At 39.6% G+C, this 19,141-nt stretch overlaps 1 protein-coding gene across 1 annotated transcript in view; it reads left to right on the top strand.

Moving 5' to 3' along the window:
* LOC306843283 (fibrillin-1-like) overlaps positions 1-19,141 on the top strand; it is an 83,389-nt gene that overhangs the window by 37,064 nt on the left and 27,184 nt on the right. Inside the window, exons 32-46 of the mRNA XM_079374665.1 lie at positions 214-339; positions 6,862-6,984; positions 7,078-7,200; positions 7,294-7,419; positions 8,924-9,046; positions 10,249-10,371; positions 10,459-10,626; positions 11,265-11,333; positions 11,423-11,548; positions 13,197-13,319; positions 13,398-13,556; positions 15,343-15,414; positions 15,533-15,658; positions 16,005-16,127; positions 16,212-16,331. Coding sequence (XP_079230791.1) covers positions 214-339; positions 6,862-6,984; positions 7,078-7,200; positions 7,294-7,419; positions 8,924-9,046; positions 10,249-10,371; positions 10,459-10,626; positions 11,265-11,333; positions 11,423-11,548; positions 13,197-13,319; positions 13,398-13,556; positions 15,343-15,414; positions 15,533-15,658; positions 16,005-16,127; positions 16,212-16,331 — 1,830 coding nt within the window. The remainder of the gene's footprint in view (positions 1-213; positions 340-6,861; positions 6,985-7,077; positions 7,201-7,293; positions 7,420-8,923; positions 9,047-10,248; positions 10,372-10,458; positions 10,627-11,264; positions 11,334-11,422; positions 11,549-13,196; positions 13,320-13,397; positions 13,557-15,342; positions 15,415-15,532; positions 15,659-16,004; positions 16,128-16,211; positions 16,332-19,141) is intronic.

Raw genomic sequence — 19,141 nt, forward strand, 5'->3', positions numbered from 1 at the left:
AGAGGCGTGTGAACATGTGAATGTGTTATTAAATTATTGAAATATTTACTTCAAATCTCAGAATGACTTCAAGTAAATATTGAACTCAAAATTATTCGACTGATGAAACTGGTCATACTGTATGAACATGGCACTTTGTACTATGGTAAATGTCAAATGTCTCTTATTTTCACTTCTGTGTAACTGTAATCTGTGTGTGTGTGTGTGTGTCAGATGTGAATGAGTGTGAGCTGAATCCAAACATCTGTCTGAGCGGGAAGTGTGAGAACACCAAGGGCTCGTTCATCTGTCACTGTGACCTCGGCTTCTCCGTTAGGAAAGGGACGACCGGCTGCACAGGTTAGAAGCCCTTCACACACACTCAAACACACACAACACACACACACGTAACACACTCATGCACACGCACGCACACGCAAGACACACGCAAACACACACACACACACACACACACACACACTTCCACACAATACACACACACACACACACACACACACAAAACCTAGTCAATTCATAGCTTTCAGCCACGTGACTGGCTTGAAGACCTGGAGGGCAAAAGAACTGCAGCACAAGCCTGACAATTTTCCACCTGTTTCACAGACGCAAATATTTAGATCACCTCTCAAAAAAAAAATTAATATATTTAAAACAGTAATATTTTCTATATTAATGATGCATAGTTCACATACGCAAGCAGATGAGGCCGGAATATGAACGCAATCCACTTAACGGTTCAGTGTTTTCCTTCTAATGGTTTTCTATGGGAAGCCATTTAACGTGAAACTTTGCACATTGTGTTTATATTCTGGCTTCATCTGCTTGCCTGTACAAAATATACATCATCATGTTTACTGAATTTCGCCTTTTAATATCTGTGTTTTACTACATTACTATTTGAAATTTGATTCGATTACCAATTCAATTCGATATAGATTATTTTGGCTATATATCCGGTAAAGTACATGCCAAATTTTCTCAAGAAGAAAAAACCTCTCAACTAACGCTGTAAAATATACATGAGAGTCAGATTGTACTATATTGCTATAATATTGAAGGTTAAAATGAGCTGATTTGTGTACAAACACTCTAATTATACTCAATGAAGTAAAAATAAATATAATAAATAACAATTATTTCATATTTCTACTCCAATTTTTAGTTTTTTACATAAACATTTTACAAGCATTTGATTTATCTAAACATAAATTAATCATTGAAACAGTAATTTTCTGACTAACGAGTTTATGGTCACTGAATATGTTTTTTTCTGTGACATCACGTGACATTGTTTACAAGCTGTTATATTGTTGTCTTTGAGGGATTGTACCTTCAGATGTTTATTCATGTTTATTTTGAAGCTGTTATTAAAGCGGAGGAGATGATCAGTTCAAGTGCGCTTCATTCTGCAGCGATCTGTCACTCACGTTAAACAGCGCAAAACAGCATTTATTGTTTGAATATAATAATAAAATGGACAGAATTTGAAATCTGAGACTTTGTTTCATATCAAAAGTAACAAAGCACACAGCTTATTGCAATGTATTTGATGCGCTAGAATGTTCCGTTCATTAACTGAAAACAGGCTAGACTAATCGATTCTTGGGATTTAAGAATCAGTATCATGTCATAAAAATGAGAAACGAGTAAAATCAAGAAATCTATATTTTTTACCCAGCCTTATAGTCAACATTCTTCAGTGCTTCATTCTAGTGTGCTCTGTTACTTCACTATTACAGTTCATATTCTGAATTAGGTTTTAAATTCATATTTCCTTTTTTGTTTTAATTTGAATGTTTCTTCACATAAATCTGAACATGCAGTGAAAGAACAGAGTCGCAGCTTTTAAACAAAAAACATGTTTTATTCTAGCTTCATGCTAACTTTTTTTATCAACACTTGAATGTAGGTAAATTTGAAAATGATAACGTTAGGCAGTTTTGATTTATGTGCTGTTTAATGCTTGATGATCTTGTTATTTTACACACATGCGATCACTTGTTTCTGCTTCTTCACCGTGTTTTGATCTGGATATTCAGTACTCTATCTGAAGATGTTAACGGCGCCTCCTACCATATGATTCTTGCTGAGAGTGTTTTAAGTGTGTTGCTAGGGTGTTCTGGGTGGTTGTTAGGTAGTCAGTTGAGTCTGTCTCTGTCGTCTCTTTTCAGTTGCAAATTTACTTGCCTTTGACTAAGAATTCAAAGTTTGCAATTGATACTCTTGCTGATGTCAAATCATGGCTCTCCAAAAATGTTGAACGCAGATAAAACCGAAGTTATTGTCTTCAGTCCCTCTGAACACAGGGCAAGTAATCAACTCAATCTCGAGACCCTAACTTCCTTCATCTCTCCCCAAGTTCAGAATCTGGATGTGGTGTTTGATAACTCCTTTAAATTTGATAAATTAGGTTCTAGCCTCCATCTTCATTCTCTTTCTAAAGTTATCTACATGCCTTTATTACATCTCGGCTGGATTATTGCAACTCCTTTTATTTTGGTATATCAAAGTCTCAAATCTCTCGGCTACAAGTAGTCCAAATGCAGCAGCTAGATTCCTGAAGGGGTGTAAAAATTTGATCATGTTACTTCACTCTTGAGATCATTGCATCGGCTGCCAGTTTAATTTGAGTTTAAAATCTTGCTACTTGTCTATAAATCACTTAACAATCAAGCTCCTCCTTATTTATCTGATTTACTCCACCCCTACACTCCGGTGAGGGGACTAAGATCAAAGAGCAAATTCTCCTCCAGGTCCCAAGAACCCGCTTAAAGACCAGGGCCCGTATTCTTAAAGATTCTAAGAATTCTCTCATCTAATGTACGATCTAATGTGTAGCGTCTTATTAACTCGCTGTCATGCATAGTGTGCAACACATTTCTTCTCCTCCTTCATGTTTCTCCACTGCTAAAGAAACTAAAGCCTCTTAAAAGTCCTTGTCCATACTCCTAACAATTTCGGATCTTTTTAAGGGTTAAGATGCTTTCTGAATTACTTTTTTCTTTACTAGGATCTTTAATTTTAAGTGGAAACACCCACATTTCTAAGAAGTTTCTTAGAATTTTGTTACTACGAGCAACTCTTCATGAATACGGGCCCTGGGTTCTAGAGCCTTTGAAGTGGCTGGTCCACCAGTTCACATTAGAATGGCTTCCACTTTATTTGAGTCATATCTTAAAGTCATAAGTCAATATCTTAAAGTCTTAAAGTCAAAGTCATATCTTAAAGTGCCCTTATTATGGATTTTTGAAAATGAGCTTTCATGCAGTAACACAGCTCTAAGTGAATGAAAACAAGTTTTAAATCTGAAGGTGCACCGTGTATAAATTTATCGACCCTGAATCATTGAAACGAGATGTTTTTAAAACAAATCCCAAGCCGTTTCATGCTGAAGTCAACATCAAACATTAGCATATTGCTGCCCACTTGTTGGTCTTAATGAAAATGTAAATTCATTATTTGCCACTAGGTGTCGCTTTTGGAGCAGCAAAAGCTCACAAACACTGCTTTAATTGAAATCGACCAATCACTGCAGATTAGCGTCACATAAAGGAGGGGTTTGGATAAATTAATCATTGAACAAATTGTTTGGGAGTGGTTGAGCAAATAAGGTAAAAAATAAATGCATATTATAAGACAATGAAAGTGTTTTTTGACCTTGCTTGCATGTCAACCTGTTGTTGGGGACTCCCAAAACCAAAATATGAACCTTTCATAACCCATAATAGGGGCACTTTAAAACCCATCTCTTCTCTTTGCCTTTTTATTTCTTTGGCAATGTGTGGCTCTTGTATGGTTTTAATTTATGTACTGATTTTTCCTCTTTTTATTGTGTTTTACTATTTGTTGTGCATCACTTTAGTCGGCCTTGTTCCGTGCTTAAACGCGCTCTAGAAATAAAACTGAACTTGAACTGTCTCTCTCTCTCTCTCGCTCATATTTTCCGTGTTTTCTGAGCATGTTTTCCTCGTCTGATCTGAGTCAGTGCGCAGGAATCCTGAGGTGCCTCATGTTCTCGGAGCTCCAGCTCGGGATTTTTGCACGTGAGGTTGAGTGAGCCGAACGCTGGAAGATATTCGGCCCAGATTCCTGAGCGCTGATCAATGGCTAATGAAACGGTCCATTAGAGCCGCTTGATCCGCCGACCCACTCGGATTCGCTGCTTGTTGGCTTTTTATTTCTTTCACATTTTCATCCTGCTCATCTGCAGCTGTTTGTTTCTCTGTGTATTTTTACTGGTGATGATTTTAATGTCTGTCATTTATAAACGTCCAGACGCTAGATGATGGTAATGAACTGAAGATAATTTATTTGAGTTGTGTTGGATTGTGGGAGAGCCGCATCAGTGATTGATGAGTGTGTGAAGGTGATCATGTGTGTTTTAATTGGCCAAGTGACATCATCAGTGGGCATCAGCGTTTTGGACGGGGGTTTAGTGTTCGAGGCTAGGGGTCAGCAGTGTTTCAGTATTCCAGTGTTTCGTGATCAGAGGTGTTTTTTATGTCTCTGGTTTATTAAAAATGCATCTGCAGCATTTGTGACGATCCAACTCAATGAAGTTGTACTGAAATGTGTCTGAAACGCCGATAGAAACAGAATAGAAGTGCATTTAAATTAGGGGTGGGAATCTTTAGTGACCTCACGATTCGATCCGATTCCGGGAGTCACGATCCGATTCCAGAACGATTCTTGATCTACTTTTTCCCCGTTATTAATTAATTAGTTTACCGACTTGAGAATTTTAAAATCCTTACATTTACATATCCTTACATAAGTAATTAAGTACTTTTTAAAATAATTACAAATAAAAAAATTATTAAAACAGTTGTATGTTAAGAATTTTAAATTAATAGCCTATAACTTCAAAACATACTAGCAAGTAGCAAATAATAAAGAGGAGCATAGAAACATAACAAAAAACAGAGTGCTTTCAGTATTTAAGATTATGATTAAGAGTGATTTTTCTTCATCTTTCTTTGCTAAAAAAACAATAGAAACCATCACAGACATTCTAATGGTTTCCATTGAAATACCATTATAAACCATTAGCTTTTTCCAGTAAAACCATTACAAAATTCCTTTTTGTAGTGTGTTTTGGGCATTTTTCCAATAGGATTTAACACCCCCCCCCCCCCCCCCCCAATAGAATCCTTTTTTTTATTATTATTATTATTATTTATTTTTTAAAATGTATTTTAATTTAGCATTTTTATGAATTAATGGTGTTTAGTAAGTGTTTTTTTTATTGTTTTTACTTTAAAATAATTTATTTTGCATGTATATTAATAAATTTTTCGGTGTTTTAATAATTTTTAAGTGCGTCATGTGCTGAGCATTTATTCAGTTTCACATGTTCAGTGTGTTATTTTATATGTTTGCCCTGCTCTAGAGAAACATTTGTCATGTAGCTTCATTCTCTTTCAGCACTTCATGAGTTTGTGTGTTAATTCTGTGTAATTTGACTGACGTCATGAGTCTTTCTTGATGAGCTTGTTTATCTGAGCTCGGTTCCCATCAGGCCAGTAAAGCGCTTCATTATTTCCCCTCTCTGGTTTTATCGCCTTGATTGGCTGTCAGCTGGACGTGTGCTGTGCATATTTTGCGGATTAGATTTGCTCTAATAAAAGCGCAGCGTGCTCACAGGGCAGGCAGACGGAGAGGTTGCTCCGCTCCGGTTATTTGAGGACAGACGGAGAGCTGCAGTCTAATGAGACTCCATGAAGGAACAGAATGTGAAGGGCTCACAGCTGAACTTCATCAGACACGTTCAGCGACACGCTCGTTAAACAATCTCATTAGACGGACACAGGATACTGGGATTAAGCAGACGCAATTATTTCAGGCCCTGCAACAGGAAATGATGTCATGCTCCAGGACACGGTCAAACATCATTTTCACGGGTCATTAGACTTGAACTTGAGTATGACATGAAGCTCCTTTCATATGCATGCGATGAGAGCACGGCCTGTCCATCACAATAGAGTGCAAAGTAAAAACTTTATTTGTGTTAATGTTAATCAGTGGCATTTGCTTTTGTTGAAGCCATTCGTTCACAACTTATTCTTAAAATAATTATCTTTAACAGCTAAATTTGTGGTGAAAACTACATTACCCATGATTCTGTGCAGAATATTCCACCAATCAGAGAGTCATCACAAACAAATCATGGTAAAAGTAAAAAGTACTGAATGCATATTTGAAAGAATATACCAAAAAACAAATCATTAACTAACAATGTGCAATACATTTAGAGTATAAATTAATCTGTGTTAACATTAGTTTGATACAACTGTTCAGACAATTTTATTTAATTTGATCATTTATTAGTAAATGATCAAATTACCATGAACTAATATTAATAAATGCTTTAGAAGTTGTTTTCATTGTTAGTTCATGTTAACTAGTTTTAACAAATGGAACCTTTTTAGAAAGTGTTATCAAAATATTTGTCTGTTTATGCATATCTTGCAATTAAATTAAAAAGTATCTTTTCTATAGATACCATCAACAAGTTTAAATGAATAGTGTAATATTTGACCATCAACTCTGTTAAATCATTTGCAATTCTTCATGGGATTGTAGATCTTTTCCACATTTAACCTGTTGAGTTCAATTTTTATCCAATTTCTAAATACTTTTTTGCTTTAAATCAAAGTTTATAATGTTGTGATTCTCCATGAGTCTTGAATTCTTTAGATTTTTTTCAAATCTCTATGGATAACTCTGCATAATGCATTCTATATTTCATGTTCGTGAAAACTCTAACTTAAATATTCCCACTTTGTTTCAAACAGAGCAGATGGTGTTTGTGAAGCGCAGTACGTGTGTGTGACGCTCTCTTCATGTGTGTGTGTGTGATTTTAGATATTAACGAGTGTGAGATCGGCGCTCATAACTGCGACCTACATGCGAGCTGTACGAACACCGCCGGCAGCTTCAGATGCAGCTGCGCTCCGGGCTGGATCGGGAACGGGATCAAATGCACAGGTGCGAACACACACTCTCTCGCTTGTGATCTGCTGTGTTTGGACTGATGGTGGTCAGGTGTGCAGCAGAGCTGTTTCCTGTTTCCTGTTGCAGATCTGGACGAGTGTTCTAATGGGACACACCTCTGCAGCCCCAGCGCAGACTGCATGAACACCATGGGCTCCTACCGCTGCCTGTGCAAAGAGGGATTCACGGGAGACGGGTTCTACTGCGTCGGTATGGGCTCTCACACACACATACACACACACACGTGCACACACATGACGTGATGCCACTGTTAATGCATGCGTGTGTTTGTGTGTCCTGTAGACACGGATGAGTGTGCGGAGAACGTGAATCTGTGTGAGAACGGACACTGTCTGAACGTCGCGGGTGGATACCGCTGTGAGTGTGACATGGGCTTCATCCCCACCGCAGACGGGAAAGCCTGTGAAGGTGAGACACTCCTCCTGACTTACCTGTCTGTCTGCCTCTGTTTCTATGTTTATCTGTCTCTCTGTCTGTCTGTCTATGTTTATCTCTCTATCTCTCTGTCTTACCTGTCTGTCTATGTTTATCTGTCTGTCTGTCTGTCTGTCTTACCTGTCTGTCTGTCTGTCTGTCTGTCTGTCTGCCTGTCTGTCTATCTGTCTGTCTGTCTGCCTCTCCGTCTGTCTTACCTGTCTGTCTGTCTGCCTGTCTGTCTGCCTGTCTGTCTGTTTATCTGTCTGTCTGCCTGTCTGTCTGTTTATCTGTTTGTCTGCCTGTCTGTCTGTTTATCTGTCTGTCTTACCTGTCTGTCTGTCTGTCTCTGTCTGTCTGCCTGTCTGTCTATGTTTATCTGTCTGTCTGTCTGCCTCTCCGTCTGTCTTGTCTGTCTGTCTGTCTGTCTCTGTCTGTCTGCCTGTCTGTCTATGTTTATCTGTCTGCCTGTCTGCCTCTCCGTCTGTCTTGTCTGTCTGTCTCTGTCTGTCTGCCTGTCTGTCTATGTTTATCTGTCTGCCTGTCTGCCTGCCTCTCTGTTTGTCTTACCTGTCTGTCTCTGTCAATTCAATTCAGCTTTGTCTACCTGTCTATCTGTCTGTCTGTCTGCCTCTCTGTCTGTCTTACCTGTCTGTCTGTCTGTCTGTCTGTTCTGTCTGTCTATGTTTGTCTGTCTGTCTGTCTCTGTCTGTCTATGTTTATCTGTCTGTCTGTCTGTCTGTCTGTCTGCCTCTCTGTTTGTCTTACCTGTCTGTCTCTGTCAATTCAATTTAGCTTTATTAGCATGACTGTGTAACACAATGTTGCCAAATAACATATATATATATATATATATATATATATATATAACAACAACATAAATAAATAATAAATAAAATCCATCTAAATAAATGAAAAGATAAAGTTAGTCAGTTTGAAGTTAATCATGTGTAACATCTATCATTGTGAATGGTTAATACATATTTAGCAGCTAGTGCAGCTGTTATCATCTTCTCCAAGTAAGAAGGGCATTTTCTCAGTATCACTAAGTTCAGTAAATGATGGGATCAGGGCTTCAGATCTGGGGAGAAGTGTTTCCCTCACATTGTGATATTTAGGACAAATCAGCAGAAAGTGTTTCTCGTCCTCTATTTGCTGTAGATCATAGTGTGTTTGTGTGAGAATGTGAGTGTGTGTGTGTGTGTGTGTGCATGCTTGAGTGTGTGTGTGTGTGCATGCTTGAGTGAGTGTGTGTGTGTGTGTGTGTGTGCGTGCTTGAGAGAGTGTGTGAGTGAGTGAGTGTGTGTTTGTTTGTGTGAGTGTGTGTGTGCGTGCGTGCGTGCTTGAGTGAGTGAGTGTGTGTGTGCGTGCGTGCTTGAGTGAGTGTGTGTGTTTGTGCCTCAGAGCGGTGCAGTTCTGCAGCTTCCTGTGAGTCCAGTTCCTCCAGCTCAAGACCCATAATGCATCACAGCTGTTGTATGTGTGTGTGTCTCTGCAGACATAGACGAGTGTACGTTTGCAGACATCTGTGTGAACGGCCGCTGTCGCAACATCCCGGGTCTGTTCCGGTGCCTGTGTGACCCCGGGTACGAGCTGGACCGCAGCGGAGGAAACTGCACAGGTCTGGGATCAACAATTGAAATACTATTTGGCCAGTGGAAATGAATGCAATCAACTCTATTCTAAAATATTTATCTGATAACTATTTTAAACAGTTTTGTTTTTATGTATATTTTGACAAGCTACGCAAAACCACATTCATAATTGCAGACAATATCATCAATATTATACATCGATATTATGAAATCACGCTGCGATAATAAAGTTGTTTGCGTAGCTTCTCAGTGAACTTCGGCTCTGTGTAGTAAATGATGCTCCATCTGAAAGCACGTGAAAATACCACATTTAATAACATGTTTTACTCCAAACTCACTTCATAACATCAGTCGAGTGTTTGAAATAAGTCCTTCTGTGAGATGATGTGGCTTCTTACACAGAATAAGGCACGCAACATTTCATAGTATTCTAAGCAGTGATAAAGGCATTGCATTATTATATACTTTATTATAATGAAAATAAGAAGAACTCAAGATCATATGTGACCCTGGACCACAAAACCATAAGGGTCAATTTTTCGAAATTGAGATTTATGCATCATCTGAAAGCTGAATAATTGATGTATGGTTTGTTATGATAGGACAATATTTGTCTGAGATACAACTATTAGAAAATCTGGAATCTGAGGGAGCAAAAAAATCTAAATATTGAGAAAATCTCCTTTAAAGTTGTTCAAATGAAGTTCTTAGCAATGCATATTACTAATCAAAAATTAAGTTTTGATATATTTACTGTAGGAAATTTAGAAAATATCTTCATGGAACTTGATCTTTACTTTATATCTTAACGATTTTTGGCATAAAAGAGAAATGAATCATTTTGACTCATACAATATATTTTTGGCTATTGCTACAAATATACCCCAGCGACTTGAGGCTGGTTTTGTGGTCCAGGGTTACATATATTGTCGTAGTCATGTGTTTATTAGTCACGTTGAATCAATGAAAGCAGTTAAATCTTCTGTTTATTCATCTGCAGCGATAGGGATTTCCTGGATTTCTTCTGCGGGGCGTATTTGGAGTGTCTCTTGAGATTTACTACTGATCACAGAACTGTGCATCACTGACAAGATGCGCATGATAATCGCAGCTTTTGCCTAATATTGATTGCGATTTATCGTGCAGCCCTAAATGAGACCCCAGACACGTGACATGCATGATCTCTGCACTCGTCTCATGCCTCTGTTCTCTGTCTGTTCTGTGTCAGACGTGAACGAGTGCGCTAACCCCACCACCTGCATCAGCGGCCTGTGTCTGAACACGCCGGGCAGTTACATCTGCAGCTGTCCGCCGGACTTCGAGCTCAACCCCACCGGAGTCGGCTGCGTCGGTGAGACGCCTGAACCCCAGCAGCTGCAGCTGACGCCGTCTGCACCTCAGCTCTCATGATGTCTCTGTCTGTCTGTCTGTCTTGCAGACACTCGCTCTGGAAACTGCTACCTGGATGTGCGATATCGCGGCGATTTCTCCGACAGTCTGGACTGCTCAACCGAGATCGGGGTGGGCGTTTCCAAAGCCTCCTGCTGCTGCTCTCTGGGTCAGGCCTGGGGGTCACCCTGCGAGATCTGTCCATCGCTCAACTACTGTGAGTCACACACGCGCACACACACATGCACACATTCACATATACGCACACACATACGTGCGCGAACACACGCACTCACATATACTCACACACACACGCACTCTCACACACACACACACACACACACACACACACACACACACACACACACACATTTGTGAGCTCTCCATTCATTCATTGCTAATATAACTAGCATTATAGTTATCGTCATTGTTAAATGGATAGTTCACCCCAAAATGAAAATTAGCCCATGTTTTACTCACCCTGAAGATATCCTAGGTGTATATGACTCCAGTCGGAGTTATATAAAAAATTTGACCTTGCTTTTCCAAGCTTTATAATGGCAGTGAATGGGTGTTTTTGTTCAACAGTCCAAAAGATGTCAAATAAAGCGCATCCATCCATAATAAAATGTGACTCACACGGCTCCAGGGGGTAAAAAAAAAAAATCCATATTTAAAAAGTTATAAACACTTTTCTCTCACTTCTGCTAACTGTCATACGCTGAAGCTGTTCCGGTGGATGGCGTAGGATGTATGTGTAGCATAAGCATAATTATCATTATAGTTATCGTTAATGATTATAATTATAGTTGTTGGATAGTTATCATTCTCTGATGTGTTGTTTGTTTCTCTCAGCGGAGTACAGGATTCTGTGTCCTGGAGGAGAAGGATTCCGACCCAATCCCATCACTGTGATACTAGAGGGTAGATCTACAGCACACACACACACACACACACACACACACACTTCCGTCCTCCAGTGCTGTATGCTGACCTCTCTGTCTGTGTGTCAGATATCAACGAGTGTCAGGAGCTGCCTGGTCTGTGTCAGGGAGGAAACTGCATCAACACGTTTGGCAGTTTTCACTGTGAATGTCCGAAAGGTTTTGCACTCAATGAAGACACCAGGATCTGTGAAGGTCAGTCCGACTTCCTCTTTCACACACTCTCTCTGTCGCTCTCACTAAGTCAGCTTTATTTCTGTCGTGCTTCACACTCTGTTTTTCCAGCGTCATTATAAAACATCAGCATGAAGCAACAAAAGTGCGAGTCAGTGTATTTTTATACATTAAAGCAAACTACAAACAATGAACTAAACATTGCTTGACAGCAGGAGTGACTTAAAAAAAAAAAAAGAAATGATACAAATAAATAAGAAGAGTAGAAAGAAAACACATACGATAGTGGTCACAAACTTTTTAAGCCCAAGATCGCTGACCTCGGCCTTCATGAAAGACCAAATCTACCTATTGAAGAATTGATAGAAAAAGACATTAGATTGTACTTCCAAATTTGAGGCCTTTTATTTAGTATTTTAATTAATGATGTACCGATCAGGGCCTATTTAGAATCAGATTTGTTTTTTGTCTTTTTTTTCAAGCAAATTTATTTATTGGCTATTTGCTTTATAAAACGCAAACTGGCCTTAAACAACATTATTTAGTAAATACTCATTTACATAATTTAAACAAATCTTTGAATGTCTACTGAACATTTAATTTCACAAACCTTGCAAACTTTGTCGAATACAGCTGTGAGATCTTATAAAGTGTGCATTTATATCCTGCATGATTGCGTGTGTCACGCGACGGTCGGTCCGTGTGAATTGAATGCGGACAAAATGAGAGTTAGACAAACTTTAAACTCGTGATTTAAAATTATGCTGCGCTTTATGCATTTTCCCACTGTCACATTCATGTCATTTTCACTGTGTGCTGTATGTAAAATGAGTGTTACCTTGGCTGTATTAAAAAAAATATGATTCCCAATGCACACAAACTTCCCAGATTACTAGTGCCCAGCTGGTTACAGTATTTACTTGCTTTTTAATTATATTTTTATAAAATATTTATTTATTTGTGAAAAATACTTCAATCTGAAGTATGTTTATTTTACACATTTATTTTTTAATCCATTTTCAAATGATTTCAAATTTCTTAAATATTAATTAAAATTAAGACATCGGCATCGGCTGTCAAAACACCCATATCGGTCAACCACTAGTTTATACAGCGGTCTGTCACGCCACATCAAAGACTGTCAAAATGCCATTTATTATGTGAATTTCCTGACAAAAAAAAAAAAAAACTGTATTCGTTCAGTACTCATACGTACCAAACCGCAAGACCCGTTCTGAAACTGTGCAGTACGAATAAGTGTACCGTTACACCCCTAGCACGAAACAAAAACATCAGGTCTGATTGAGATGCAAATTCACTCTCTGACAGCAGGTGGCGAGTACAAAAAATACAGTACAAAGACTGGAGGATCCATTTTTGTACTTATTTTACTGTTATTTTCGGGATATTCTAGGACAGTGATAAAGATCTACCAGTCGATTGCGAGACCACTGACATACAACATTGTCAAATAATACAACAGGGAATAAATCAAGTTTCTTTACCAATCAGTTAATTTTCAATGCGTTCAAATACATAGAAACAGGTGTCCACTTTTGTATAAAAATGTCCAGTTTCAGTTGGAATTGGACAGTCACATATTCCATTCTATAAATAGATTGTTTGAAATGCATTTGAATTAAAATTGTGTGTGTGTGTCTGTGTGTAGATGTGAATGAGTGTGAGCGTCCCGGCATCTGTGGTCCGGGTCAGTGTTACAACACCATTGGGAACTACACTTGCATCTGTCCTCCGGAGTACATGCAGATCAACGGAGGAAACAACTGCATGGGTGAGTCACGCTACACGCGTCACGCCAGCGGTTTCCCTCACAGCAGACTGTGACGCGTTTGTTGTGCTGTGTGTTCAGACGTGAGGAAGAGCTTGTGCTACAGGAACTACTACTCTGATAACGCCACATGTGATGGAGAGCTGACCTTCAACATGACCAAGAAGTTCTGCTGCTGCTCGTATAACATCGGCCGGGCCTGGAATAAACCCTGCGAGCAGTGTCCCCTCCCCAGCACCAGTGAGACACACTAACACTCATTCATCTGAAGCACATGAGGAGTACAACAAGCCATTCATCTGAGGAGGAAATAGCATGAGAAAGTTTCAAATGTCTTTGTGTCTAGACGAGAACAGGCTAGAACAGAGAGGGGTTGAAGAAATAGTGAAATGCATGAAAGGGGTTTTTAGCCATTTCTTGAATATTGTCAGGGATTTGGCACGTGAACCAGGGTCTTTAAAAATCGTACATTTATTTTTATCACATTTAAGGCTATAAAAAGTCCTAAATATCTTGTATTGTCAAGAAAAATTGTTATTATAATTTCAATAGGTCTTAAATTTTTGGACAGAAAAACAGGAATTTTACTATGATTAACTTATGGCTATGATTTGATTAAATAAATGTGAGGGCTGTGTGTTTCAAACTAAAAACATGGTGCAGTGGCATATATATATATATATATATATATATATATATGGTAACACTTTATTTTAGGGTATCTTAACTAGTTGCTTATTAGCATGCATATTACTAGAATATAAGCCATTTATTAGTAGTAATTAAGCACATATTAATGCCTATTATTTTAATCCCGAAATTCAACCATCAAATGCTGTTTTGCTCTTTATAGTGTGTGAGTGGATAGAGCGCGCCCGCCGACTCAACACAGCAGCAGCGAAGCGCGAGTAAATCATCATCTCCTTATCTTAAAATGCGCATTTTATCGAAAGTTAACATGAATGAACATAAGAAAATAGACTCCCGTTCACTGATCGTCATCATCTCTCACGTAACGACCCATGTTTCAACGGCGAGAAGACGCCAACAGCTTGGTATGCATAATATTTGTATGAAGTTTTGAAAAAGCAAAGAACTGAACTGATCTGAAACCCATGAAATACACTGAAATTGAGAGACCTTAATATATAGTTCTTAATGTCAGTTTGAAGGAGAGCATGGTGTATTTTGTATAAAGTTTTTTTTAAAAACAAAGAAATTGAACTGAAACTGGAATATACAAATACAGTGATTCTTATATATAGTTTTAATACAGTTCTTAATGCCAATTTGAAAGAGAGCATGACAAATTTTGTTATAATTCTTTGAAAACCAAGATACATTAAAAACTGTAGACATAAATAAATGAAGATGATTAATTTAGCCCGATGTGTCAATTTATCCCCCCCCCAAATAATCTTTAAATCCCCCCCATGTGACCCATGAAGGGGGGAGTTCCCCCCCAGTTTAAAAACCGAAACTCAGGCCCTGTATACAGTATGTGTGTGTACTGTGCATATTTATTATGCATTTATAAATACACACACATACAGTACATATTTTAAAAATATGTACATGCATTGACATGCATATATGTTTATGTTCATAAAATGTATATTATATATTTAATATGTGAACATATTTTTCTGAAATATATACATGCATGTGGGTGTATTTATAAATACACGATAAATATACACAGTACACAGATATGTTATGTAAACAAAAACTTTTATTTTGGATGCTATTGATCGTTTGACAGCACTCATTTTCTTATTTTTTTCAAATTAATATAAATATAATTGTGATTCTCTTTTCTTAAAACAAGTTTAAATATATATATATATATTTGTTTGTTTTTGTTAGAATCTGAATTTAAACTGTAAAGTTGTTTAAATTGACTTTGCCCTACCTCTCATACATTAAAAAATTTGTGCAGGTCTTAAAAAGCCTTAAATTGATAAAAAAAATTCTTCAGATATACCGACAAACACACAGTCATGACTAACGCTGCTGTCTGCTGCAGATGAGTTCGCTGTGCTGTGTGGAAGTGAGAGACCTGGATATTTCATTGATATTTACACCGGTCAAGTCATTGGTAAACACACAGACACACTCAAAGATATTCAAACACACAGTTCTGTGTCTGCAAGACTTCACATCCATCCTCTGTGTGTGTGTGTGTGTGTGTGTGTGTGTGTGTGTGTGAACCGCAGACATCGACGAGTGCCGTGAGATTCCCGGTGTGTGTGAGAATGGTGTGTGTATCAACATGATCGGCAGTTTCCGCTGTGAATGTCCGATGGGTTTCGTCTATAATGACAAGCTGCTGATCTGTGAGGGTAAGAGCTCTAAATATTAATCCTCTTTATTTTAGATTATCATATGTTTGCATATATGTCTGTCAGCCTGTTAGGAAAAAATAATGCTGTCTGTTAGTAATTCAAAACCTTGATTCATGACATTTCATGGTTTTATATCAATAAATAATAAATGAACATCATAATATAGTGAAACGTATTACTGAAACGCTTTGATACGACTGTATTTTATCAAATAAGAGTCCATGTTACGCCCCTCTGGAGAGTAAAATCTGTAATAACAAACAAAAAATGTGACAGCATCTGTGACAATCTGTGTAAATTAAGATGATTGACTCTCAGTGCTCTGTGAATGATGTGTGTGCAGATATTGACGAGTGTCAGAACGGGCCGGTGTGTCAGCAGAACGCCGTCTGTCTGAACGTTCCTGGAAGTTTCCGCTGCGAGTGTAAACCTGGATACCGGCAAACTCCCACTCAGCAGTGTGTCGGTGAGTGTGTAATGGAAATATCTCATATTGCTCATAGTGTGTGTTATGATGATGATGGTGATGATGTTTGACTCTTCCTCTCAGATCGTAATGAGTGTGCTGAGAATCCAAACATCTGCAGTCCTGGTCAGTGTATTGACATGGTGGGTAGTTACCGCTGCATCTGCCCCAACGGCTTCAAATCCACACCAGACCTGTGTATCGGTGAGAGATCAGCCTCACACACCCATCTGTCTGTCTGTCTGTTCATATGTCTGTCTGTGGTACATCCTCATGTAGATAACTAACTAACCTTCTGGGGTCTGTGCTCATAACTAACTGACTATGTTCATAACTAACTAACTGTCTGTGTTCATAATTAACTAACTACACGTGTTCATAACTAACTAACCTTCTGTGGTCTGTGTTCACAACTAACTAACTAACTGTCTATGTTCATAACTAACTAAACCTCTGTGTTCATAACTAACTAACCATATGTGGTCTGTGTTCATAACTAACTGGCTGTCTGATGTCTGTTTGTAACTGTCTGTGGTCTGTCTTCATAACTAACCGCCCGTCTGTGGACTGTGTTCATAACTAACTGACCGTCTGATGTCTGTTGGCAACCGTCTGTTGTCTGTCTTCATAACTAACCGACCGTCTGTGGACTGTGCTCATAACTAACCGACCGTCTGTGGTCTGTGTTCATAACTAACCAACCGTCTGTGGTCTGTGTTCATAACTAACTGACCGTCTGTGTTCATAACTAACCGACCGTCTGTGGTCACAGTGTTGATAACTAACCGACCGTCTGTGTTCATAACTAACTGACCGTCTGTGGTTTCAGTGTTCATAACTAACCGACCGTCTGTGTTCATAACTAACCGACCATCTGTGGTCTCAGTGTTGATTACTAACCGACCGTCTGTGGTCTCAGTGTTCATAACTAACCGACCGTCTGTGGTCTCAGTGTTCATAACTAACCGACCGTCTGTGGTCTCAGTGTTCATAACTAACCGACCGTCTGTGGTCTCAGTGTTCATAACTAACCGACCGTCTGTGGTTTCAGTGTTCATAACTAACCGACCGTCTGTGTTCATAACTAACCGACCATCTGTGGTCTCAGTGTTGATTACTAACCGACCGTCTGTGGTCTCAGTGTTGATAACTAACCGACCGTCTGTGGTCTCAGTGTTCATAACTAACCGACCGTCTGTGGTCTCAGTGTTGATAACTAACTGACCGTCTGTGGTCTCAGTGTTCATAACTAACCGACCGTCTGTGGTCTCAGTGTTGATAACTAACTGACCGTCTGTGGACTATGTTCATAACTAACCGACCGTCTGTGGACTGTGTTCAAAACTAACTGACCGTCTGTGGTCTCAGTGTTCATAACTAACCGACCGTCTGTGGTCTCAGTGTTCAAAACTAACTGACCGTCTGTGGTCTCAGTGTTCATAACTAACCGACCGTCTGTGGTCTCAGTGTTCATAACTAACCGACCGTCTGTGGTCTCAGTGTTCATAACTAACCGACCGTCTGTGGTCTCAGTGTTGATAACTAACCGACCGTCTGTGGTCTCAGTGTTCATAACTAACCGACCGTCTGTGGTCTCAGTGTTGATAACTAACCGACCGTCTGTGGTCTCAGTGTTCATAACTAACCGACCGTCTGTGGTCTCAGTGTTCATAACTAACCGACCGTCTGTGGTCACAGTGTTCATAACTAACCGACCGTCTGTGGTCACAGTGTTCATAACTAACCGACCGTCTGTGGTCTCAGTGTTCATAACTAACCGACCGTCTGTGGTCACAGTGTTCATAACTAACCGACCGTCTGTGGTCTCAGTGTTCATAACTAACCGACCGTCTGTGGTCACAGTGTTGATAACTAACCGACCGTCTGTGGTCTCAGTGTTCAAAACTAACCGACCGTCTGTGGTCTCAGTGTTCATAACTAACCGACCGTCTGTGGTCTCAGTGTTCATAACTAACCGACCGTCTGTGGTCTCAGTGTTCATAACTAACCGACCGTCTGTGGTCTCAGTGTTCATAACTAACCGACCGTCTGTGGTCTGTGTTCATAACTAACCGACCGTCTGTGGTCTCAGTGTTCATAACTAACCGACCGTCTGTGGTCTCAGTGTTCATAACTAACCGACCGTCTGTGGTCTCAGTGTTCATAACTAACCGACCGTCTGTGGTCTCAGTGTTCATAACTAACCGACCGTCTGTGGTCTCAGTGTTCATAACTAACCGACCGTCTGTGGTCTCAGTGTTCATAACTAACCGACCGTCTGTGGTCAGTGTTCATAACTAACCGACCGTCTGTGGTCTGTGTTCATAACTAACCGACCGTCTGTGGTCTCAGTGTTCATAACTAACCGACCGTCTGTGGTCTCAGTGTTCAAAACTAACTGACCGTCTGTGGTCTCAGTGTTCATAACTAACCGACCGTCTGTGGTCTCAGTGTTCATAACTAACCGACCGTCTGTGGTCTGTGTTCATAACTAACCGACCGTCTGTGGTCTCAGTGTTCATAACTAACCGACCGTCTGTGGTCTCAGTGTTCATAACTAACCGACCGTCTGTGGTCTCAGTGTTCATAACTAACCGACCGTCTGTGGTCTCAGTGTTCATAACTAACCGACCGTCTGTGGTCTCAGTGTTCATAACTAACCGACCGTCTGTGGTCTCAGTGTTCATAACTAACCGACCGTCTGTGGTCAGTGTTCATAACTAACCGACCGTCTGTGGTCTGTGTTCATAACTAACCGACCGTCTGTGGTCTCAGTGTTCATAACTAACCGACCGTCTGTGGTCTCAGTGTTCAAAACTAACTGACCGTCTGTGGTCTCAGTGTTCATAACTAACCGGCCGTCTGTGGTCTGTGTTCATAACTAACCGACCGTCTGTGGTCTCAGTGTTCATAACTAACCGACCGTCTGTGGTCTCAGTGTTCATAACTAACCGACCGTCTATGGTCTCAGTGTTGATAACTAACCGACTATCTGTGTTCATAACTAACCGACC

This window comes from Barbus barbus, assembly GCF_936440315.1.
Source record: "Barbus barbus genome assembly, chromosome: 23".
In the NCBI taxonomy this organism is placed as follows: domain Eukaryota; kingdom Metazoa; phylum Chordata; class Actinopteri; order Cypriniformes; family Cyprinidae; genus Barbus; species Barbus barbus.